The sequence below is a fragment of the Streptopelia decaocto genome, assembly GCF_964273445.1.
Source record: "Streptopelia decaocto genome assembly, chromosome: 1".
In the NCBI taxonomy this organism is placed as follows: Eukaryota; Metazoa; Chordata; class Aves; order Columbiformes; family Columbidae; genus Streptopelia; species Streptopelia decaocto.
In genome coordinates, this window is record NC_138663.1 from 171005888 (window position 1) to 171032588 (window position 26701).

Genomic DNA, 26701 nt, shown 5'->3' on the forward strand with positions numbered 1-26701 from the left:
GTTTCAATGTGTGTGAGAAACTGCTTAACCTCATCACTTAAAACACTCATAAAAATGTTCCTCAAATTTTTTGCAAATATGACCCATGCTAACATGGAATGAAAGAAGTAATTATTTATCTTGCAAGGGTTTACATTTTCCAGAGAATGGATGACTTCTATCAGTTAGAGATAGCTCGCATTCCCTTAGGGAGAGAAGACACTTTTCAACTGATAATCACAGCTATTCCCTCCTCCTGTGTCTGGAGATTTGTTGTCTTTCTTCATGATGAGGCTTGTTTTATCACTTTATGATCTGCTTTATATGTGACCCCGCTTTTGTGACACCCAGTGAACTTGCAGCCTAGCAGCAAAGCGAAACTGTTTCATAGCATAAGAGAAGTGATTCAAAAATATGAAAGGAAAGAAAAGAAGGAAGAAAAGCAAGACAGAAGAAAAGAATCTCTCTTTATTTGAGTGATGCCCTTAAATGATTTCTAATCATTCAGAATTGCATTTCCAAAAGCCTGTTTGAAGATGACTGCTTCTGAATTACTTCAGAAATTAAAACGTTTTTCAAAAGAAGGAACATCAGTGGCTTCTTAGAAGGAAATAGCCTTACTTGATTGAGGTCACTATTACATCAACTACTAAAAAAGTAATTAGAGTAGCAAAAACCATTTAGTTTAAACTGACATGATTTCATTAAAGTCATTAGACCTATGCTGGTTTATACCAGCTGGCATTTGTACTTCTAGAATCACGCTGTTGTTAAGATTGTTTCAGCTTTTTTGTGTATTGTACATTCCTTCATAGCTCTTCATATATTTTAACTTTGCATGTAACCTATGGAATTATTTGTTCAAAATGGTGCTGTATAAACATGATACTTACTGTTAACTTATTAAGCTAGTGGTTTATAGTGTTGAATTTATTGGTATAATCTGAGTGTCTTCCACAAGGAAAACACTGCCAAGAGGAAGATGTAGAGAATTATGGGGACATTTCTTATGGCTTTTCTTTGGTATGAAAATGTTTGGGAAATCTGCCACTTAGCACTGATGGTGCTAAAATAGGAACATATGAGGATATTCTGTACCACTGTAATGCCCATGATAAAAGACTGACAGTTTACTTTTATGATTAAATTTAATTTGCTTTAGTAATTACTCAAAAATACTCATGCCGCCAAAGATTAGAGTCAGTATCAGATTGTTGCATTTCATTCTCACCATACCAGTTTTGGAACATGAGAAATTTCGACTTCAAGTTGAATCCATAGTTACTCAACTCTCACTTTCTTGTCACTAGCTCAGCTAAAAGTTTAGTGCTCGATAAAAAGTGCAAATTATGATAGTTGCATGTTGAAGACCTTCTTCAAAGGCTTCATGTTTGTTGTCAGTACTCCTATTTTATTAATAGAACTCCCTCTAGTGGATTATTTGAAATATGAACATACTTGGTTTATTTTTTTATTATAACAAAAATTATCTCTAAATAATATGACTCTAGAGCCTAATTTTATGACTTTAAGTACTAAGAAGTTTTCAGTTAGCATTTTATATATATATATATTATTTATCTTGTTAGTGGTTATACATATGATCTAACTTTATAGTAATTCTCAGAATACATCTGGGATTTTTTGCATATGTATAACGTTGGTATCCTCTACCATGCAAAGGAGAGTTTATTTAAAACAAACAAACAAACAAAACAAAAAACAAAAAGATAACAGACAAACAAAAAAACCCCAGTTCTAATAAAGAGAATAATCTAACTCTAGTAACCTGAAAGTAAACTGAGGTACTCTTGACTATGTTTAAAGCTTGATGAAGGCTGATCTCACATTGATATTAATGATTTGTTCTAGTTAAGGAAAACAAAGGCTATGCCTATTCTTTATGACAGATTCCTGTTTCTCTCTATCCTTTTCCTATCATAAAATTTTGTCTCCATTCCTGCATGATTTGACAGATAGCAGAGCATTGACAGAAAGACTATTTCCATCCATCACATTTTTATGATTCTAAGGTCAATAGAGAACTAAGTTCCTTGAGAGAAAGTCCACCTGGTTATCCTATGGTATTACTATAGTATTGTATTGATTTTGGTTCTAGTCAACGTCTTCATCATCTGTAATTTGGAAGAGAAGTAAAATCACTGCTGAATTTGAAATGGAAATGTAGACAAGAAGGGCCAAGTGAAGCAAGCTAGAACATGGGGGATTTTAATGGATAGAAACTCAAATTCTAGTGATACATAATTATTTATGTACCAGTGTTAAGACAGAGCATTTCACTAGAAAAGCTTTTATTACTTCATGTGTGAAACTAGATTTGATATATGTAAACACAACTTGTTTATTGTGCACATCTTCCAAACGTGTGGGAGGGTATGGCTTATTCATTAAAGAAAGGAAGTGAGAAATAAAACTGATAAATGGAGTGACAGGCAGGGAAATAATAAGGGATCGCACATATAAAACAGGTTCTGGTAAACTTAAAAGGGAAGAATATTAAAGTAGAGAACAGTGTCTGTTAGAGGCTAACAGACTAGATTTGTAAATGGATGCTGTTGTCTGTTAAATTGTAAAAGTGAGAGATGTTACTAGGGGTTTTCATTATGGAAGATTTGAACTACACTAATGTACAGAGTGTAGGAAATAAATATTGCAGATACAAGTAGGAGCCAGTCATTTCTAGATGTAGTAGCTGTCAAGTTTCTTTACCAAATAGTTACAAGGCAAATAAATTCATGACCTCATGATGCAGGAGCATCATTGAAATACAAGCTGATTGATTCATATGAATATGAGCAAACTTTACTTAAAATAAAAGATAAATAAAGTGTGGGTGGTACTTAACATTTTTGATTGCAAAAGGAAAAAAGTTATTATAATAAACTAGTTAACTGGATTCAGCAGATTAAGGACTAAGATCTTGAGGGGATTAAGGTCTTTACAGTTTGTACATTTAGATGTGTGTATGTATAACTGTACACATATCTGTGTGTGTGTATATATATATATATACATTAAATGTACAAACACACAAGGTGTTCCAAGGTGAGATCACACCAAACATATTCAACATCTGTCTCTGAGATTTCTTTGAAAAAATGAAAACAAAATAGCAATAATGCATTTGGATTTCAGTAAAACACAATATGTGCTGTCTGGATATCTTAGCTGCAGAAGATCAAGCGTGGTGCTGTGGCAAAAGAAAAGGCTTATGTCTGGATGTGACAGTGGATTTTGAAATACTTTGTGTAGTTCTTATGTCACCAATTTTAAATAACGCTTGACCTTTAGACACTGTGAAGAAAAGAGACACAAAGGATTACAGGACACAAGAAAATGTCTTGCAACGAACGTCTTAGAGTGCTCAGCCTATTTCAGCTCATTAAAAAGAAGAGAAGACAATGTACTTGATTTCAGTGTATCTCCACAGGGAGAAACTACTGAGAACTAAAGAGCTGTTTAATGTAGTTGAGAAATCTTAGCAAGAGCAAATTCAATTTAGACAGATTGGAAATAAGGTACAATTTTCCATCAAGAAGAACATTTAAACACTGGAATAAATGGGAATCACTGCAGAGAAAAGTGTTGAATTCTCCAAATCTAGATATTATCATCTCAAAACCGAATGCATCTGAATAAAATCTAGCCAAAGCAAAAATTATCCTTAGACCCAGAGTAATTGGTAATTTTTATGTCCAGAATATATTTGATACACAATAAATTAGATTAATGATCCAACCAGTCTTCTTGTCTTTAATTCTAAATATGTGACATGCTGATCCATTTGTTTTCTTGGTAGTGCTTGATATGCCTTATGTCCTGTTAAAAAGGTGCAACAGAAAAGCAGGCTGCCTTTTTGTTAGCCATGTGTACTGAAAACTGAGTAAAGTGGAACTGGGTGGGACAAAGGCCAAATTCTCCTTAACAGGTAGCTCAGCAGAGGAAACATTTTGGAATCCAACGTGTCATTAGAGAGATTTTGCAAAACAAGTAATCCACAGTATCAGAGAGGACAGAAAATTCCTTAGCTGAGTAGGAAGCAGATAGTCACCTGAAGCAATGCATAAAAACCTTTTTTCTCACAGGAGACATGTAGAATTTGTTGCAGCACATATGTTGCAGTTCAGTCAACAGAAGGATATTTTATTTTGATGTGCTTACTAAGGGAAAGATGCAAGAAATTATACTCAATGCTCTGCTGATTATCTAGCTTTTCTTAGTGTATGACCATTCTTTTGAAGCCTTGATTGCCAAGCTTTCAGTTCCACAAAAGTATGCTACTCACACATATCTTATGTAGCCTTAAATAAGCTAAAAATTTTATTCAGTTTAACAATAATTTAATACATGGGGTAAGAAACTTTGGTACAGATGTATGTAAATTCATATAAATCCACATAAGGCTACTACCTCTCCAGAGAATAAAGGATAGTGGAAAGTATCAAAACATATTAAGCACAAAACTATGAACCAAAGTGGTGGTGATGCTCACATAATCATGTCCAACTGAGGAAAATGCCAGAGCAATCAGAGCAGTGACAAATATTCCTTAGCTGCCTCTGAAGATGAGAACTAGAAAGCCAACCACCTCAAGGATACACACGGCTGCGGTAGATCTTTCTGCACTCCTCATGAGAAACCTGCATGCCTGAGTACTTCCCTGAAGTGTCTCTACACCAACGCGCATAGCATGGGCAATAAACAGGAAGAATTAGAGATCTATGCACATTCACAGGGCCATGGTGTCATTGCTATTACGGAGACATAGTAGGACAGCTCACATGACTGGAATGCTGTCATGGAAGGCTATGCATTTTTTAAGAAAGATAGGCTACCAAGGCGAGGTGGAGGAGTTTCACTTTTTGTGAAAGAGCAACTCAAATGTCTTGAACTCAGACTTGGGTGGGATGACAAACAAGTTGAGCCCTTATGGGTAAAAATTAAGGAACAAGCTAACAAGGGGGACACTGATGTGGGTGTTTACTACAGGCCACCTGACCAAGACAAGGAAGTTGATGGGGCTTTCTACAGACAGCTGGAAGTAAACTCATGATCACATGCCCTTGTTCTCATGGGAGACTTCAATCAACCTGACATCTGCTGGGTGGGCAACACAGCCAAGCATGCACGGTCCAGGCAGTTCCTACAGATCATTGATGACAACTTTTTGACACTGATGGTGGAAGAGCCAACAAGGAGAGGTGTGCTGCTGGACTGTGTCCTAACAGACCAAGAAAAATTGGTTGGAGATGTCATGGTTGGGGGCAGCCTCAGCTGCAGCCACTATGAGATGGTATAGTTCAGGATCCTGTGTAGAGGAGGCAGGAAAATAAGTAGGACTAAAACCATAGACTTCAGCAGGGCAAACTTTGGCCTCTTCAAGGTCCTGCTTAGAAGAATCCAATGTGAGAAGGCTCTAGAAGGTAGGAGGATCCAAGAGGCTAATATTCAAATATCACTTCCTCCAAGCTTAAGACTGATACATCCCTATGAGGAAGAAACCAAGTAAAGGCAGTAGGAGGCCAGCATGGATGAGTAAGAAACTCCAGTCAAAAATCAGGTAGAAGAAGGATGTTTCTATAATGTGGAAAAAGGGACAGGCCACCTGGGAGGAATACAAGGAGGCTGTTAGAGTATGCAGGGATGCAGTGAGGAAGGCCAAGCTCCACTTGGAAGCAAATCTGGCCATGGATGTCAAAGACAATAATCAGGGTTTCTTTGAGTATATCAGTAGCAAAAGGAAGGTTAGGGAAAATGTAGGTCCGCTACTGAATGAGGAGGTTGCCCTGGCAGTGGATGACACAGAGAAGGAAGGGTTACTGAATGCCTTCTTTGCTTCTGTCTTTACTGCTAAGACTGGCCCTCAGGTATTCCAGACCCTAGAGAGAGAAAGTCTGGCCAAGGAAGACTTTCCCTTGTTTGAGGAAGAGGTTAGAGATTGTTTACACAAGCTGGACATACACAGATCCATGGATCCCAATGGGCTGCGCCCACGAGTGCTTAGAGAGTTGGTAGATGTTTTTGCTAAGCCACTCTCTATCACCATTGAAAGGTCTTGGAGAACAGGAGAGGTACCTAAGGACTGGAGGAAAGACAATGTCACTCCAATCTTCAAAAAGGGCAAGAAGGATGACCCAGGAAAGCACAAGCCAGTCAGCCTCACCTCCATCCATGGAAAGGTGATGAAAAAGCTCATTCTGAACATCATTTCCAAGTATGTGGAAGAAAAGAAGGTTATCAGGAGTAGTCAGCATGGGTTCACTAAAGGGAAATCATGTTGAACCAACCTGATAGCCTTCTATGATTATATGACTGGCTGGGTAGATGAGGGAGGAGCAGTGGATGTTGTCTACCTTAACTTCAGCAAGGCTTTTGACACTGTCTCTCACAACCTCCTCATAGGCAAGCTCAGGAAGTGCAGGCTGGATGAATGAACGGTGAGAAAGATCATGAACTGGCTGGATGGCAGAGCTCGGCAGGTTGTGATCAATGGTGCAGAGTCTGGTTGGAGGCCTGTAGTTCCCCAGGGTTCCCCAGGAGGCAGTACTGGGACCAGTCCTGTTCAACCTGTTCATCAATAACCTGCGTGAAGAGATTGAGTGCACCCTCAGCAAGTTTGCTGATAATAACAAACCAGGAGGAAGGGCTGATACACCAGAAGGCTGTGCTGCCATTCAGTGAGACATGGACAAGCTGAGGGACTGTGTAGGGAAGAACCTGGTGAAATTCAACAAGGGCAAGTGAACAGTCCTGCACCTGGGGAGGAATAACCCCATGCACCAGTACAGGTTAGGGGTGAACCTGGTGGAAAGCAGCTTTGCAGAGAAGGACTTGGGAGTTTTGGTCGACAACAGGTTGATCATGAGTCAGCAATGTGCCCTTGTGGTCAAGAAGGCCAATGGTACCCTGGGGTGCATTAAGAAGAGTGTGACCAGCAGGTTGAGGGAGGTTATCCTCCTCTTCTATTCTGCCCTGGTGAGGCCGCATTTGCAGTACTGCATCCAGTTCTGGGCTCCACAGTAAAAGGAGGATAAGGAATTACTGGACGGAGTCCAGCAGTGGGCTACAAAGATGATTAGGGGCCTAGGAAAGCTTTCTGATGAGGAGAGACTGAGAGAGCTGGGTTTGTTCAGCCTGGAGAAGAGAAGGCTGAGGGGGATCTCATCAATGTTTATAAATATCTCAAGGTTAGATGCCAAGAGGATGGGACCAGATTCCTTTCATTGGTGTCCAACGACAAGATGAGGGGCAATGGGCGTAGACTGAAGCACAGGAGGTTCCATCTGAATATGAGGAAAAACATCTTTACTTCAAGGGTTCCAGAGCATGGGAACAGGCTGCCCAGAGAGGCTTGTGGAGTCTCCTTCTCTGGAGACATTCAAGACCTGCCTGGACACATTACTGTGCAATCCACTCTAGGTGTACTTGCTTTAGCATGTGGATTGGACTACATGATCTCCAGAGGTCCCTTCCAACCCTAACCATTTTGTGATTCTGTGATTCTGTGTAATGTTCTGTAATTTTTTTGCATAATTTAAGCATTTAGGCAAAACCTTCAAATACCAAGCCACATAGAGCATGGTCAGACTTGCGTTAGTTTTTTTCAGCTGGTTTGAGTGCAGTCCTAGAATTTGTTAGATGTGGATGTGAAACCACAATTAACAATGATTTCTTTTTTGCTGTTGTGATTTAATATTTATTCAGCACATGTATTTGTTTTGTAAGGGAGCAGCTTATAACTTCACTCATTCATTTCTTTTATAATAGAAAAGCTCTTGTGGATTGATTTAAGAAAAGTGAGGTATAAACACTGTCATGTATATTACATTTTCGATTGTCAACAGCTGTGTGTAAAGACTGTACATTGATTTAGCTTAGAACAAAAAATATCCTTTTTATTTCCTTTATATATATCTCTACACAACATACCTTAAATAAACACAAATGTTAGCCAATACCTAGAACACAGTAAACCTGAAAAATGTACAGCTATTTTAGGTTTATTTTCTTATTATTAATGAGATTTCTTTCTTCAGTATAACACTGTTATATGCTTTATAATTATGCAAATTTTATCTGACAGGTTTCTAGCATGCTGAGATCAGAGATGCCTAGGATGAGAAAGCTTTAGGAGGGAAGATTATGGGTTTATTTAACTAATGAATGCAGGAGACAAAACCTTCTGCATTAGTTCATGTTAATGTAGATTTAATAGATAAATGTAAACAAGAACTTATTTCCTAGTTGTTCTTTTTCATAATTTTCTTTCTTGTAGACTGGTGCTTCTTCAGTGTCATTGTACCAACAAAATATTTTATTTTTACATTGCCCAGTGTTGATTTAATTCTAATTTATGAATTGACTCCAGGTAGAATTTTAATTTGTGGACTATTCTGTGCAAGATTAAGAGTGTTAATTTGTAAATAGAGAAATTCTGTTCAAAATTTTTCATTTCATTAATTCTTTTTGTTATGGATCCAATCTACAGTCGTGGTGCAGAGCTTCTGTCCACTAGAATATTTCATCATTTAGATTAAATAGGGAAAAAGGACTCAAAATTCTACCAACTTATTCTGCGACTACATGTTCATTAAATTATTTTCTAAAAGTACTCTTTTTCATATCACAATATTTTTTTTTTTTAATTTCAGTTCATCAATTATTTGCTTAGTGAAGTCTGTAAATATTTGCAAAGATAATAATGAAAATGTGAAGCAAATTCAACTCATCTTTCTAAACCCTTTCTAAGAAGTGTGGTTCTATCAATGTGTGTTGCATTTTATTTTCTTACATCTGTGATAGAACTCTGTAGTCTTCCTTACTTCCAATGAGTTGCCTAGACAAGGCTGATCAATAAATTAATCTGATATGATTTATAAAATAAATCCTACTGAGAAGACACATATTAAAAATCACAAGATTTTCATCTATTTTTATTATGTTAATTTGATGTTCTGTTAATTGTGACATGTTATTTTATACTTTCAATAATTTAAATCAGTCTTCGGAAATGCAGGAGGGTTCACGTGTATACTCTTAACTTCTGACATAACTATAGGTGTTCTTATGCGCTGATGTGCAAAATTGCATTTTGGAGCGTGCTAAGGAATTCTTTTTATCCTCTCTGTGAGGGTGTGACAAGACAGAGCTCTGTTCCAAAGTGATTCCAGAACCAGATAGTTTAATAGAATTGCAGAAACTCTTTTCCATTTGTGAAACTAAGGTATTTCTGGCTATTTTATGCATTACTTCCTATTGCAATTAAGGAGTTGAGGTGTGACTTCTTTTTATGTTAGATAACTTAAAAAACAAACAAAAAAATGAGGTCATGTAAATTAGCAGAATGTATTTGTTTAGACTTGCCATTTCACAAAAACTAATTGTGCCAGTAGCAGTGATGGATTAGTACAGCCTAGTGCAAAGTCTTCAATAGGTCTAGACCTGTCAGATTTTTTCATCATTGTAAGAACAATATTTAGTGCTTGACAGCAACATAATTGTTCAGAAAGTGAAGTATTGTGCACTGCTAACATTAATAAAAGAGTGTCCCACTTTTCAACCTCTTTCATCAGAGTTATGTCCAGTCAGTGTAGCTGCTGTTCGCAGTAGGGTTAAACACAGCAGAGTGAAGCCTTTATGATGCTGCTATCACAACTAGATGGGTGAGGGAATTGCTTCTCTCAAAAATATAAAGGTTAAAAATAATTAATAGTTTCAATTTTGTTTCATTAAAGGTTTCCCTACAGGTAGTGTAGTCCAATCTCCTTCTTCTGTTTTCTACACAGAATTAGGTTTTTAAGACTTTTAGTTACAAATTCTTAACAACAGAATCCATTGCAGTTGGGCACATTCAGTTGTTTACGTAAGTATATTTAATATTTTTAATAGCATCAGGTAATACAGGTGTATGTTTAAATTAGATGACCTTCTGTACAGAAAATATGGGGGACTGCCTTCCAGAATGTATATAACAGTCTTAAAAGAGCCCTGTATTAGTTGTTGATATTGTGGGGTTTTTTTACATGCATACTTTCCTGAAAGTGTTCTAACTTGACTGATGTACAACAAATAGTAGTAAGTAATTGGAAAACATATTGACTTAACAGGATAAGCTCTCTTTACCCAGCACATCAGAGATTTCTTAAAATGAATGAGAAAATAATGAAAAAGAAAATGAAAGAAGGTTGCAAGGGCATTTTCAATGGCAAGGCAATCTGTTAAGCAGCCTGATGCATCCTTTAGGTTAGGGTAGCTCTGAGATCACTCTAATGGCCCAGTGTTAATTTGGCATCTGAGACCTGCCAGGCACAGTTTCTTTAACTTTGCTCATTTTAAGAGAAGGTTAGTGGAAATAAAAAGACTGATGAGTTTGATTTAAAATTCCTTTCCATTTTTTTTTTTTAATTGGTCTAGTAATATTGAGAGTTAACTTGTATTTTAGATGAACCTGAACTGATCTGTTTGGAATAAACATGTAAGTAGAGAATTTCCCTCTATACTGCACTGGAAATAATGAACTTATTTGGTGCATATCCATTTTGCAACCATACAGGTCAGTCATTTTGTTCTCTGTTTTGCAGTATTAATAATTTTGGTGGTGTTTTAATTTCAAAGATTTCTACTGAAAATTGTATTGACTAAAAAAGAAAAGAAGAGGGTTGAGGTTACCCTTTAAAGTTTTGTGTGTTTGTTTCCTCACATGAATGTGTGAAGACTGAAGACATTAGGAAAAAAATCAAAATAGAACAAAAAAAATAAATAAGTAGGAAAAATCACAAGAAACTTTTCTTATTATTTTTTGCTGCTTTTTGTTTTACTTTTTTTTTTAAAGTGAAAGTAAATAAAATTTACTTTTTGTTTTAAATATGTTAGTTTTCATGTGGATAGCAGAAAAGCCGAAAGATAATAAAGCGATATGGTTCATGTTACTGAAATACAAAAAGAAGGGAAAATAATACAGAACTGTGGACATGGATTAAGTAAATTAATAATTGCAAAGCCTTAATCTTGTTTTGGATTAATTCCTTTCTGCATACACATATATGTATTTACATAAATATGTGACGTGTATAATCTCTCCTGTTATTCAGACAAATATATCCCTATTGTGGCATCTCTTAAACTTGCAGTATGTGCCAAGAAGGTGCTGATGCATCATTCCCCCTATATATTTAATTTACACAGCAGGCTGTTTATCGCCCTGCAGTAATGTTGTAGTTTGCTATGAATAAATTCTAGCTGAGTTGAGGATGGTTTTCTTTCATTATATCTCAGGTATTTTTATGCTTGTTTAGTTGTTTTTTGTTGTTGTTTTGGGGGTTTTAGTCTGTTCTTACATAAACTATTTTGCTCTAAGTTTTGATATAACAAAAATATATTATACCGGTCTTTATGTTGCCAATGAAGAGCAACACAGTCTGCAGACCATCTGAATAACATGCAGCTCTAGTCAACATTATCAGTTTTTAACTGTGTAGGTTCACTACTGAAACTATTCAGAATTTTTCTTCTGATGAAATTTTGTGCTGCATTTGTGTGAAGACTATATACTCAGTTGTATTAGCCAGTGGATTTAAATAAATAATTATTCCCCTCTACCCAGGATGGTGCCTTAACTGGAAAGCATTTTCCAGCTGGTGGCATTTTAATTCAAGAGCAAATTGAACCAGCTATGCAGCTGAAGCAGGAAGCACATAATATATGAAGAGAACCTGAGGGGACATTCATGAAAAATCTAAAAGGGACAGAGTATTTGCAGCTACCTATTAGAGGTTGTAGAAACGATAAGATCATTTTCTTCTTGAAGGTACACAATGAGAGGACATTGGGCAACAGTCCTGAGTTGCAATTTCCATGTGAAAAACATTTGTTTACAGTGATAGCAGTACTTCGAGCAGCTTTCTCAGAGAGGCTGTGGAGTCCCTGTGCTTGGAAATACTCAAAGCTAGACTCAACAAGGCTGTGAACATCCTGACCTATGTTTGAAATTAGCCTTGATTTGAAAAAGAGTTGGAGCAGATGACCTCCATAGGTTTCTTTCTACCTGAATTATTTTATGATTCTGTTTCATCAGTCAACCTGATGCATTAAGTCAAAATTTACAATATTTCATTGCTGTCCAATCAAGGCAAAATATAATATTCTCAAAATAATCAGAATTAATTTTTTGTACCATTCTGTAATTTTCAATTTTCAATAGAATTTATTCTGTCAGAAGATACCATATTTCCTTTTGGCACATTCAAAATAGCATCCTCTGTACTGTACAGGATTTTGGCTTGCTGTTTAGTGACTGAATTTGCACATGCACTATGTAGGGAAACTGAGCAACCAGTTTGGCTTTTGGATTCTGTGCTTTTCAAAAACATTAAAACTAAAAATATTGACAGAGAATCCGTAAGCTTGAGTTAAAACAGGTTTAATATGAATGTTCAAGACAGCTAAGGTAAGATTCAGAAATTTAAATGAGTTGTTCACATTCATATTTGCTACCAAGGGTCTTAGACCATAAATTAACTTTTTTTAATTAACTTTTTTTTCCTAAGTAGATAAGTCAGAATAATTATCTCAAAATGATATGAATGCTGACAGATCACTAAGACCATATGGTATTGACCTGAGTATTCTGAAGGAAGTGTTAGCTATGATATGTAACCCAACATCTAAGTTGCCCTTGGTGAGAGAAAGATGGAAGCTGATAAATGTGACAGCAGTGAGGGAGCATAGAGGAAAAAAAGAAAGAAAAGTCCCACAAAGAGCCAGACACCAGTTAGCTTGATTTCTGTATAAATCAGTTATACCGTAATAAAGGAAAACAGGCAGAAAGATGGATTAAAAAGTGTAAAGGAGTGAAAGAAATTTTGGTAGGGCAAACCCCATTTCACAAGTCTATGAGAGTCTGGGGAGAAATTTCCTATTGTGTACTTGCATTTCCAAACGTCTTTTGATAAGTCTGTTATTGGCAGCTCTTAAAGAAATGTAGCCATAAAGGCATGAGAACAAAGATACTGCTGTGGATTAATATCTGGTTAACAATTAGGAAATGAAGGATCAGAATGAACGTACAGATGTCACAAGGGAAGTATGTTGTGAATTACTCGGCTAAAATTTCTCATAAATTGTATGGAAAAAAGAGTAAATAATGAAATAAAATGGCTTTATGGGCAGTATAAAATTACTGAGGATAGTAAAAGCCGCAAGCTGTCTCTAAGAAGTTGCAAAATGATCTTGTCATGCTAAGTGTGTAATGTCAAATAAAATAAAATATTGATAAGGTAAAAGTAATACAGGTGAAGTGATAATCTGCAGACATTTAATGATGGGATCTTAACTGTTTATTATCAGGGAGGGAAAAAATACAGACAACTTATATTCATTGAGATCAATTGTCTATTTATGAGAATGTTTGCTGAGCACTTAGGGTGGTTACAAAAGAAGGGAAGTGCTGGTGAGCATAAGGAAAGAAACAGGACAAAAGAGGAAACAACAAATCCTACTCCATGGTTTGTTTTCACCTTTATTACTGCTTGTAGATCTAGTTATCTAATCTCACAAATAAAGTATAAAAACTAAAAAGCACTAAAAAAAGGATCAATGATGACTGTCTGAATCCTCTGCCATCCAGATCAAATATCCTGCATCCAAATTTCCTTTTCATCGGCAAAGCACGTGAGGTGAGGCTGGTTGGTGTTCTCTCTCCTTGGATCACCTGGAGTAAAGTTATCTTGGAGTGGCACTGTTTAGTTGTAGTTAAGGATAATAACAAAGCAATGATTGAAAATGTGGGAAAGCCTCCTATCTCTACAGAAGAAAAGTGTTTTCATGGCAGTGGTGGGTTTTCTTGTTGCTGGTGATTTTTTGTTTGTTCATTTTTTTATTTTTTTTTTTTTGGCGGGGAGCATTTGTTTGTTTGGTTTGGTTTGTGTTCTTCAGTTTTTTGAAGTTTTTAGTTATTGGTGGGGTTTTTGTTGTTGTTCTTGTTGTTTTGTAATGGGAAGCTATGACTGCTAGAGAGGTTATTATAGACACAAAAGACATAAATGGCATAAAAAGGGAGAATGGGATATTTCCTTCAATTCAAGAGCTGAGCATTAAATGTATTTGAGTAAAAGATTTAAAAGCAAATGAAAGGAAATACTTACTTTTTACAGGTATATGCTTAAGTTCTGTAGTTTACTGCAAGGGATTCTACGGAGACTGAACCTAAATAGATTCAAAGTGCTATGAAATAAACTGAAGTCGACAAAGGCCTTCTAAACACCTCATATAGAAAATACCTAAAATAAAAAATTTCCAAAATCTATAATACCTAAAGAAGATATAACATTTACATTTTAAAATTCCTTCTAATCATTGTCAAGTGACAATGTCTCATGACTGGTCACAATTGGACCTTTGCTTGTTCTAAATTGATGCAGCTCTTTTTCTGTTAAGTAACTTCTAGGTACCTAAATTCTGTGCAAGACTGTATCAGCTATCAATATGCTTATCTGAATAAATATCATATTTTTAATGTAATGAGTACCTTCTAAAGCACTCACATATCAGGAAATCCAATCCTAAAAATTTAGCAAATCCCCATGTTGTTTTAAAATCTTTATCTTCAAGAATATTTATAATTCTATTCTGCTCCAAAGTCAACTGTGTGAAGCAGCATAATTTCACATGTAAATCTCATTTAGTAGTGTTCTGTGTATGTCCAGAAGAAGTTATCTGTTTATTTGTGTTGATTAATAAAAAAGACAAGAATTAAACTAGATTTTAGAAGAGTGATAAGTATTCTAGTTTGTTTGTTTTTTAAAAAAAATTATATATTATATAGGGAATGTTTAATTATGTAAAGAAACACCACTTTTGTAGTAAATAGCTTGGGAAGTTGAGTTTGGGCACAGTTTGCTCAGATCATTGTTTTAAAAAATACAGATTATTTTTTGAGTGGTGGATGTTAAAAAGAAAAGAATGATAATGAATTGAGATCTTGAACACAAGCTAATGAAAATGAAATAAAACAGAAAAAATGCAAAACAACCAACAGCGAGACACAGCTATAAAGTTCTCTTTGTTTTCTCACCCTTCCTGACAAAGAACTGATGCTAAGAAATTACTGTATGTTATAGTTAGTTGACAGCATGAGATTATTTGATGACAACATGAAGTCTTAGAGAGAGTGAAACATAATGTCTGTTCCTTCCAAATTTGTAATTTCCAAAACACCAATAAGATGAGAGTAACTGTTAGTTTAATCAATACTATGTGCAGGGTGACAAATGTTTTACAATTTCACTTCAGTCTGAAATTTGCCTATTGGGATTCTCACAGTAGGTTAACATATTTTCAGCATTCATTTAACAGGTTTTTTAAGTGTTCTATCCAAGACAACAACTTAATGTGACAAGTTTTCAGCAGCCTTGCATCTTGACAAATTACTTAATATCTAAATACAGTGTTAATTTTACATTATAATATATACCATTATTTTGTTGGAAGGAGTATGGAAATCAACATTGTTAATTATCAGATATCTTTGTGTGAATTATTCTATTTTCTGAAATACTGTGGACTACAAAACGTTTCTGTTGTCTAAGGGATGGGTATGTGTGGCTATTTTAATTAACTTTGTAGCATAAAATTGTGTCTTTAGAATTAATCTGCATTTAATAATGTGCTTGAAGGCTGTAAGTGCTTCAGAAAGTAATTACCATATGAATTTCTTCAAACCTGTTTATGGAGTGGAAGCCATTGGAAGTTCTCTTTACATAGAGAGACAGTTCTCAGAATCCTTTTTGTGTTCCAATGTTTTTCTAATTTGGAATATATTCTCTTTATTCATAGTAATTAAGACTGTCAGGAATGCTTCAAGGTATGCTGGATATTAGTTGAAAGGTAGATTAAAGTTTGGCAATGAAAAACAAACTGTGTGAGAGAATGATTCAGGCATTTCCTGAACTTTATATATTCTCTATGGTGGGCTATATGTTTTCTAGAATGCTCTTGAAAGGTAGTTACTTTTTCAATACTTTGATTTGCTGTAAATTAATGAGAAATACTGAAGTTTTCATGTTTCTCTGATGTGATTTTTTAAATATTTGGTATCAGTTAAAATGACTACTGAATCTGAAATATTAAGATTAACATAAACTTCCATTTTTAAGCATTTCACTCCTCAAACAAAACTGTAACTAAAATGTTCTTCAGCAACAGCACATACCACATGTGACACAGAACACATATGCTTTGAGATAGCTGATTAAGACAGAAGAAACACACTTGCTGCAAACTGCAGACAGGAGAGTAATAGAACAAGGCATTTTTCCTCTGTGATCATGCAATTCCCCATGGTTCGTTAGATGCATTTTCATTTTAATGGCTCCTTATTTTTAATTCAAATTTGGAGTACAGGAATATGAGAAAAGATTTCACTCTAATGCTCTGACTGAGGTTTCAATTGCCTTTTGGAATGTTATCTTAATTATAGTATTTATTAATCATTTATAAAAGTAGAAGCTGCTTTTTTTTTAATTTTTTCTTTGTAGATATGATCTTGCATATGCCTTCAGCCTTTGCTTTGTGCTGTATTCCATCACAGTTCACAGGCTAAGTGGGGTCATGATAGGTCTGAATGATTATGAGACTACCACTGAACTTGTAGGTGCTACCACAAGAAACAGTATTAATGATTAAGTATCTTATTTTCACTCCTGAATGTTACAACATGGTGTTACAGGACACAGTACTGTGAATTAATTGTAAAAGCAAGGCCATAACAACTTGACCACTTTGAATTTTTCAAAACCAAAGAGATTATTTTGAGGTTTTTAAGTTTTGGTGCTAATAGACTAATTAATCAGAGTGAGAAATGCATGAAAATACCCAATATGTGTAAGTGGAAGACAGAAGAGCAGGAACGCCTAGGTGAGGTCACACAGGAACATGTCCAGGCAGGTTTTGAATGTCTCCAGAGAAGGAGACTCCACAACCCTCCTGGGCAGCCTGTTCCAGTGCTCTGTCACCCTCACTGAGAAGAAATTTTTCCTCAAATTTAAGTGGAACCTTTTGTGTTCCAGCTTGATCCCATTACCCTTTGTCCTATCATTGGTTGTCACTGAGAAGAGCCTGGCTCCATCCTCGTGGCACTCACCCTTTATATATTTATAAGCATTAATAAGGTCCCCCCTTAGTCTCCTCTTCTCCAAACTAAAGAGACCCAGCTCCCTCAGCCTTTCTTCATAAGGGAGGTGCTCCACTCCCTTCATCATCTTCGTTGCCCTACGCTGGACCCTCTCCAGCAGTTCCCTGTCCTTCTTGAACTGAGGGGCCCAGAACTGGACACAATATTCCAGATGGAATATTGTGGAGTAGAGGGGAAGGAGGACCTCTCTCGATCTACTAACCACCCCCCTTCTAATACACCCCAGGATGCCATTGGCCTTCCTGGCCACAAGGGCACAGTGCTGGCTCATGGTCATCCTGTTGTCCACCAGGACCCCCAGGTCCCTTTCCCCTACACTGCTCTCTAATATGTAATTTCCCAACCTATACTGGAACCTGGGGTTGTTCCTGTCCAGATGCAGGACTCTACACTTGCCCTTGTTAAATTTCATTAGGTTATTCCCCGCCCAACTCTCCAGCCTGTCCAGGTCCCACTGGATGGCAGCACAGCCTTCTGGCATGTCAGCCACTCCTCCCAGCTTAGTGTCATCAGCAAACTTGCTGATAGTGCACTCTATTCCCTCGTGTAAATCATTAATGAATATATTGAATAATATTGGCCCTCTTATTGGTAATAAGAGTAAACAAGGTGGGGCCTCCATTAGGACATAAAAATATGTGCTTACCTTGACATAAACGTTAAAAGGTTACTCTTGTGCCTTTCTGCATCCAGACTTGGTTAGTGATATGGTCCAAAGGCCAGATTACACAGGTTGTGACACATTTCTGTAACTGAATACCAACATCCTCCCTGGTTTTACATTTTGCATAATGAGCAGAGTAAACTATAGCACAGTGTCTGAAAGTATTACTGACTGGTTTTATTAATCCACAGGCCTTGGCTCTGGCATACACCATGGTCATGCACAGCAAATTACATTAAATCATGAGAAACATTTGTAACCTTTGTTGAACAACCTGATGCCTAACAGTGCTGCTTCTAAGACTTCTCTAACAGTAATTTTGTCTTTAATCATCTTGCTTAAGATGCTATAAACCACAATTCCTGACTCTTGGCTGCAGCCATGAGTGATCTAATGTGGTGCACTGCCTTACCCAATTTGATCAATATGGGGTAATAGTTGCTGTACCTACTACAGAATGTGTATTCATGTATGTTCCCATCCTGAGTGAGTTTTAATCTATCCATGGATAGAGTATTCCAACAATGGCCAGAAGCTGCGGGGAGTGTTCATGAGGCCCTTAGTGGAAGATATCCCTCTTCCCTAAGCTCATTAGTTTACCCTGGTATTATCCTTCCCTGCATAGTGTTGTAAGTGATGATCCTTATGTCCTCCTATCCTACAAAATGATTCTGTTTCTCCTCTCAGTACCAGTTCTGGAGTGGTTTATCTCCAGTGATTGCTCCAATGGTTGCTTGGGCATTTTTCGTATAAAGAGATGTTGAGAGAGTTGGGACACTTCAGCTTGGTGAAGAGAAAGTTAGTGTGTGCAAATGCCTGAAGGAATGGAGTAAAGATAAGGGAGGGAGCCTCTTCTCAGTAGCACCCACTGACAGAACAAGAGGAAATGGACACAAAAAAACCATGGAATTCCATCAGAACACAAGAATACACTTTTTTACTGTGAGGGTGGTCAATCACTGCAATATATTGCAAAGAGAGGCTGTGGAGTGACTTCTGTGTAGATATTCAAAACACAACTAAACGGTCTTGTACAACGTGCTCTATCTGAACCTGCTTGAACAGGGGCATTGGACTAGATGGTCTCAAGAGGTCCATTCCAATCTAAATGATTCTGTTCTTCTGTAACCTGAAGATTAGGGAAGCTACTGTTGCCAGGCTGTAAATTGGATGATAGCGCTGGATTGGGGCAGCAAGCTTGTACCAAAACATAATTATAGGAGCAGCATGGGGAGGAAAGAAAAGTCATGCTAGGAAAGGGAGAAAGTGGGAGTGTCATCATGACCACTTCCCTGGAGTGTTGTAATTTAAACCCAGAAAAAATGTTGTTCTGTTATCTAGGTGAGAAGAGTTGCATTTCTGCTGTGCAAACAGCACAATTTAAAAAGTTTGGGCAGCTCATTTCTTCCAGATTTGAAGAGTGTCAAGGGTACATCTGTTACAACTAAAAGCAAAACAAGACAGTCACCAGAGTCAGCACAAGTGTATATCCACACTTTACAATACTGCACCAGTGTTAGAGTTTGCACTGTGAGTCTCTGTTTTTGGCCACTTTTAGCTTTTTCAGTCCAAAATACCACAAAATATTCACAGTGTTAGACTCTTTTGCTATTTTCTTGAAACTGTGCTGAGAACCCTTGCAATGACAAGTACCTCAGTCTTCGACAATTCAAGTCATGGAAAAGAAACATTCCAGTATTTTAGGTCCCCAAATTGTCCTCCCTGGTTCTATTATCTTTATTTTGGGAGGATAACATAACATTTAAAAAAAAAAAAAAAAAAAAAAAAAAAAAAAAGAAAAAAGGAAGGTGGAGTAATTAATAACAAGATAACTGGTTTACAGGCTACCAGCTTTTCCTAGATACCATGCTGGGATTAACATGTTATGTATGCACTGGGGCTTAGCAATTAGAAGTTCCAGGCTTTATAGAATACAGGACCTTCCAGAACAGTGTTGGAAGACTCTTTCAATCAGGGAAAGCAAGGTGTAGATGTCCTCATCCATTTAGCAAGTTGTGTCTGTTTTGTATAAAGGTTTAGACTTTTGGATCTTCTTAGATGTGAAGAAGAATGCATGCAGTATGTGTGAGCCAAGATCCTTCAACAAAACAAGAAACAAATATTAACCACTTTGACATAGTTAAGAAAATCTGCAAGATTAAGGCTCTCTAGCTTGAAAGTTTTAACCAGTTTATTATGATGAACCTGCATATCGGCAAACGTCTATGACCAACTGATTGTGAACTACATTTAGGCTGTGATATCTCAGAATGCCGCGTGATACTGAAGATGATTTAGACTATAATCTGGCTAATTCTGCAGACTAATATCCTAAAATCTGAAAATTTGGGGAAAAAAAAAAAGTAAAAGTTGCAAGTGAAAACAGAAAATATTTAGATTGTCGTAGTCTAACTTTGCTGGTATCTATAGTCACAGTCTCTTCTGTCCTGAGCTTCCTGTGTGCTCTCCCCAAAAAGCAGCAGTTGCTAATCTCCCCACTGACAAAGTGCGAAGGAGCATACATCTATGTGATCTCTTTCCAGCAGCTGCCAATACTTTGAACACCCCAGCCTTTATATCCCTTTCATGATGGCGACATCAGGTTAGCATCTGATACTGGAAGAAACATACAGATTTTTGGATTACATAGGGCAGATGGAGATCACTCTCAGATAAAATCTGGGATTTTGCTGGAGAACCAGACCATAAGCATATGGATAAGTACTAGTCCTTTGTTTAATGGGAGTTCATGAACCTGAAAAGCCCATTCTCCTTGGGAAAGAAGACACACAGTAGGATAGCTTTTGTAAAGGGGACATAATCCTGTATGATAACAGCTGATAAGGAAACTGTATGTACAGAACAGGAGGGTTGAATTCAATGTAGCACAGCAACAATAATTTCAAGCTGAAATAGTTTGGGGCTTGACCAAAATAAAAATTGACTTTCAGGTCCTTGGCATATTAGAAAGTATAGTATATGATTTAATATGGAAATAAGATGTTCTGTTTATGCATTCATTTAAATGGTCTCATGAAAACTTAGGTTCTAAAGTAAGAGCAGTGTGGGCTTAAAATATTAATTGACATTAGTCATGTACTATTTAATTGAAAGGCTAGAGTATAGATATCTTTTTTTCTTTCAGCATTATTTTATGCATTCCTCATTTTTGTATTGGAAAGGCCACAGCATCAAAATCAATAAAGAGTAAAATTTCTTAAGGAAGACCCTGTGGCAGAATGCAAACCCCCCTCTCTCCCCCTCCCTCCTTCAGTATGGAAGGAGTAGGCACATCTCCCTCTCTCTCTGCTACTTGAGGCTAACAGCTTGTTTTGTTTGGCCCCAGAGCACCCTGGCCAGGGCCATTAGGAGAAGGGAATGCCTTGGCACCACTGAGCCGCTGGGCACGTGGTGGGGGCGCAGCGAAGCTTCTAGAATGCCTACAGTCAGATCTGATCAACCAATATAAAAACGGGACTCTCGTCGAGACTCCGCCCATTGTCGCGGGTCTCTCGGAGCACGAGCAAGATGCTGCCGCCGAGAGCCCCCCTCCCCGGGATGGAGACTCTGCTTGCCTTGCCGCCACGGCTGTGAGTAAAACTTCTTGCAGGATTGCGAGTATATTTATACTTTCCGTGCACATATGCACGTGTAACTTTGTGTGCTCAATATGAGCACGTGTAAAATTAATCCTCGCATAATCCGGGGTGTATTTTCCTTCCGTGCACATTTGCACGTGTAACTTTCCGTGCACATTTGCACGTGTACTTTCCGTGCTTAATACAAGCACGTGTACATTCCGTGCACGTTTGCACGCGTAACTTTCTGTGCTCAATACGAGCACGTGTATAAATTATTTCCTTGCACAATCGCGAGTGTATTTTCCTCCCGTGCTTCCACATAAGCACGTGTAATATTCCGTGCACATTTGCACGTGTAAGTAAATTAACCCTCGCAGGATTGCGAGTGTATTATAAATTTACCCTCACACAATCGTGAGTGTACACTTGCTGTACTCACTATGAGTATGTATATCTCTTTAAAATAATCCCACACCGTGTTTAGGCAAGTGTGTACTTCTCCGGGACTCAGGGATGGCTCCAGCATTGTTTTGGGTGAAGCCATGTGCATGCACTCTGTGGACCGCCTGTTGTATTAGTTGCTGCCCCTTAATAATTTTCCTCAACTGATATCCGAACCTGTATTTAAGTCACTTGTGGAGTGCTAAAACCCTGTTTCTCACCGGTTTAATAAAAGTTGTTTTGGACCCTGTAGTCCCTTAAACTAACTTCGGGGTGCCTCTGTGACAGACCCCAAAATCCAAAACCAAAAAACCTGCTAAGAATTTCATTGCTATGACAAGTCTGATGTAATACATTCTAAATAGCACCCTTGGAAGATGACATTCTTTCTCAAGGTATAAAATTATTTCATATTTTTTCTAACATCAAAAAAATTAGATTCTTCCTTAATAATTCGTACATGCTTATTAGTGAAATCAGTGACGTAAACATCAATGACAACTAACTTTTACAAGATAATTTGATTCCATGTGAAATAATGATCATTACAAGTCTTCATTTTAAAAAATCAAATTGATTTGTATTGATAACATGATTATAAGGATATATGTAGTAGAATTTATTTTTATTAAATTCCATTTGAGAAACCTTTAATTTCATTAGAGCATTTATGTTTCTATGATGCATAATCTGTCAGAATCAGATACTCAGGTACTTGCTTATCTACCTTTAAATACAGATATGTTTTGTTTACATGACTCTACTGTGCTAATATTTTATGGTCATTTAATTCTAATCCTGTGTGCTGCTGAAAAGGTTTAAAAGCGAAACAGCTCTACCATGACCCCATAGCAATGGTTATTACATGACCATTTTCAGAAAGTGGAAGGGCAACCAAGTGAGACATATCTTTCTCCAAGTGGGTTCAAAGACTTTCATACTTCCTACTGTAAGTTACCTTTTGTAATTTAAAAGAAAAATCCACTACTCCACTTAATTAAAATGTTAAAATTCTTGCTGAAGGGAAAAGCTAAGTGAATGACCCATGCAGGAGAGGCATTATTCACAGCTCAGTTGATCTTATGGGACTTAGGAGACAGTGAAGAGCAGATCTGCAAAGCTTCTTGAGTATCAGAGTCAAAAGTTACAGGTCCTGAAAACTCACGTACCTCTGTCACATAAGCCAGGACATGCTTAAATGCTGAGTACCCTTATTCTCAAAACTAAGGTTTCTCAGCCTGTGAGGACCTAAACATTTCTAAAAGCACTTCACTAAAGGAGGACTGAGTAGCCCAATTCTTATCTTGCACATTCATTTCAAGACAATTTAAAATTTCATTTATCCTGAGAATTTTAGCCACTAGATCACAGACGTATTTTGTTACCTGTTCCTAAATGCAGCAATGAAGACCAATTATATTTTAAAAGAAAGGCAGATATTTTTTCCACAGTAAGTATATAATAAATTATTTCTGATAAAACAGTAAGCCATTGAAATATGCTTTACTGCTCCAAATGAAATGAATCTCAAGAAATTAAAATGTGATCTAGGAAGTTCTAAACATTCAATAGTTAGTTTAAGAAATGCTAAATACTTGAAGGACAGAGTTTTTAGGACTGAACCTGGATTTTGTGGGTATTTTATAACATATATAAATATACCATCTAAATATGTATATACAGAAGTTACAGTTACATATTTTTTATTAAATAGCATTTTCTACAATACTTGATTCTGAGTAACATCAAACCAGAAGTTTAGAAGAACAGATTTGAGCTCATACATTTTGTCTGCAAACTTTGTTGGATTCTACTTTCAGTCAATTGTAAATCAGTACAGAGACTGGAATATGTTCTCCTTAAGCATATATCCAAATGAAAAAAACAATTAAAAATGATTAAAAAACTTAATCAAACTTAAAAATATTATTCTGAATGTAGAGCTCCTGCTCTGAGTGTTATTCAAAATTAATTAAGTTCTGTGAGTTCATAAAATGTATTCCACCATCACAATGCTTCTCGATAATATTAGGTCTTTGGATTAATATGCTATTGCAAAGTTTGATGCTGGTTCCTATTAAGAAGTAGAGTTATATTTTTTTTTTTTCATAAAGGGATTTATTGTCAGTTTAACCAGTTTTAATTAATCTTTGGCTTATAAATAATTTTATTGAGAAGTGCAATGAAATTTTCTGAGTTTTACAGCTTTTTAATTAAAACGAATTAAGGCAATTTGTGGTTAGGCACCTGCAAACTAGTTCCCTTACATTTCCAAGCCATTGTAAAATGTTCTAGTCACACAATTTAAACTTTATCGGGAGTCATCAGCTTAGGCCATAAACATCTTTTTAGGTACCTATTGACATTTAATCAAGCAATTTTTAAAAAAGAACTGACTCAATTTTTTATCTAATTATCAGCCGTGTAAAGACAACTAAGCAGCATGGTTAATACAGACGATGACCATACATATATCTTCGATTGCCTGTTGTGTCAGCATTCTGTTTTGGGTGTTTATGTAGAACTAAAAAGTTACTCATTGAAAGTTAAGTTTTACATGTAAATGTATTCCCATTCCTAATAATAAGCATCAGTTTCAACTTTATCTAGTTTATTCTGTTTGCACATATGTTTTTAATGTGCAATTGCATTACACATTTAAATTAATTTCTGTCATTATTTTGTCATGTCTATGTCTCTATTACTCATCTCTGCTACTTTATACAAAATCTTATGGAGCTGATTTTCAATAGATCCTTTTAAACAAAAACTTAAAAATATAACTTTGGAAAATTAAAACAAATAATTTTATTGTATTGCATGGGGCAGGGGGGAAGACAACATGTGATTTACTAGGGCCAGAGTATAATTCTGATGTTATAAGTCTTGCAACATTTTTTTTTTCTTTACTAGTTACATTGTCTCAGTAATACTGTGTTACTTATATTTCCATTCCCGTAATACTGACCAGTCAGTATTTCCCCTGGCCCAGACTCAAACAAGCAATTATAGACAGCATTAGTATGAATTTTGGTATGCTAAGACCTGAATTTAGTGAGGGTAGCCATGGAATTATCCACTTCCCTTGATTTTGATGTTCTTACAATTAAGTCCTTGACTCGTCTTTTGTCATTTCTTCCCTGCTTCTCATCATGATCTCACAAAATATATCCAAAATATCATGATGGAAGTTCATGATTATATTTTGTCTATCAGAAATTGTAACTTTCTTCTCCCTCCAACACATTTTACACTTCTGTTTTATGTCAAAAATTAGATATATTTTTCCAGGAGGAGGGTCTGATGTCTCCAGTCTATACTTACTTTAGTTTCTTCTTACACTTGTCTACTAATCAAGAATATGAGAACACATTTGCTGTTTCTCCACAGAGATCGAGTACCCTAAAAGAAATATTTGGAGAATGATTCCCTGCAAAACTATGATTCTGTTGTGTCCTGGTAATGTAGGGTAGGTAGTTCAGAGAGCACTTAATTCAGTCCTTAGGATTCAGCCAACTAAATGAAACATTTTTGTTTAGTTTATGTAGCTTATATGTTTTATATAGTTTATATAGCTTTTTATAGTTTTTATATTTATAAGCATTGTAAATTTAAATACTGTGAGATTAATTGCTGTATACATTTTGCATGTTAGGTGGATAAGTTCGAGAAATAATGCTAAGTTCATGGAGTTGATATTTGTCTCAGGCTTGTCATATGTATAGACAGTCATCATATGGATATCAATAATATAACTGTATATTACTGACAAGCTATTTAAGAAATAGATCAAATAGTGCAAAAATACAGGAAAAGGTAGTATGGGTATGCAAAGATTTATGGTATATTGAATGTGCTCAATTACAACTGAGTTTATTAAAATCACAAATAATATACAGATCTGCCCTAGACTTTGTTAATTCTGACAATTTTTAATTACAATAATGCCGTATAATCTTCATATTATTTTTTGAATATATTAATATGTGAATTACAGCTACACCTGTTAAATTCTAATCATCTTTGATTTATTTTTCTTATGAGATGTAAGAGGGCTGATTATAGAAGATATTGACTAATCCTATGGGTGTATTATCTTTAACAGCTGCCTTTATTTTCTTTCAGTATTACTGAATCTGACATACTTTTTTCTTCTCAGGAGAATATAATGGAAGTTATAAGAAATCAAGAATTTTTGCTTTTACCTGCTGAAGAACTCCATAAACTTCTTGCTAGTGACGATGTGAATGTTCCTGACGAAGAGACCATTTTCCATGCCTTAATGATGTGGGTGAAGTACGATATGCAGAGGCGATGCAATGACCTAAGTATGCTACTTGCTTATATCAGATTACCACTGCTTCCACCTCAGGTATTCTTTTTTATTTTTTTATTTTTTTTTCCCCCCCAGAAATAATATCACCATTATTGTGAAAATGCTTATGAATTTATAATCTGCAGCTGCCAAATGCTCTGGGTGTTTAAATGCAAAACTGTTCAGAATTATAAAAAATGAATAACAGCACTTCATCCGGAGTGACCTCAATAAACTTGAGGACTGGTCCAACAGTTACTCCAGAAGTGCAGAGTTGTGAAACTGAAGAGGAGTAACTACAGCTACCATAACACGCTAAAAAAAGACAGGCAGAATAGTAAATCTAGTGAGAAAAAAATCACTGGGGATTATGACAGATACCTGGCTGAGTAGGAACCACCAACGTGAGCAAGGGAAACCATGTGTTGATTTACATCAGGAAAAATTCTGTCAGCAATCCACATAAAGTCATTAGTCCTACAATACCTGCTTCTGCTAAGGCTGCAGCTGGG

At 36.3% G+C, this 26701-nt stretch overlaps 1 protein-coding gene across 2 annotated transcripts in view; it reads left to right on the top strand.

Annotated features, from left to right (window-relative positions):
• KLHL1 (kelch like family member 1) overlaps positions 1–26701 on the top strand; it is a gene marked incomplete at both ends in the record, with an annotated part of 209563 nt that overhangs the window by 105471 nt on the left and 77391 nt on the right. For both annotated transcript variants that reach the window (XM_082060226.1, XM_082060227.1), the window contains one exon: positions 26034–26246. In XM_082060226.1, coding sequence (XP_081916352.1) covers positions 26034–26246 — 213 coding nt within the window. The remainder of the gene's footprint in view (positions 1–26033; positions 26247–26701) is intronic.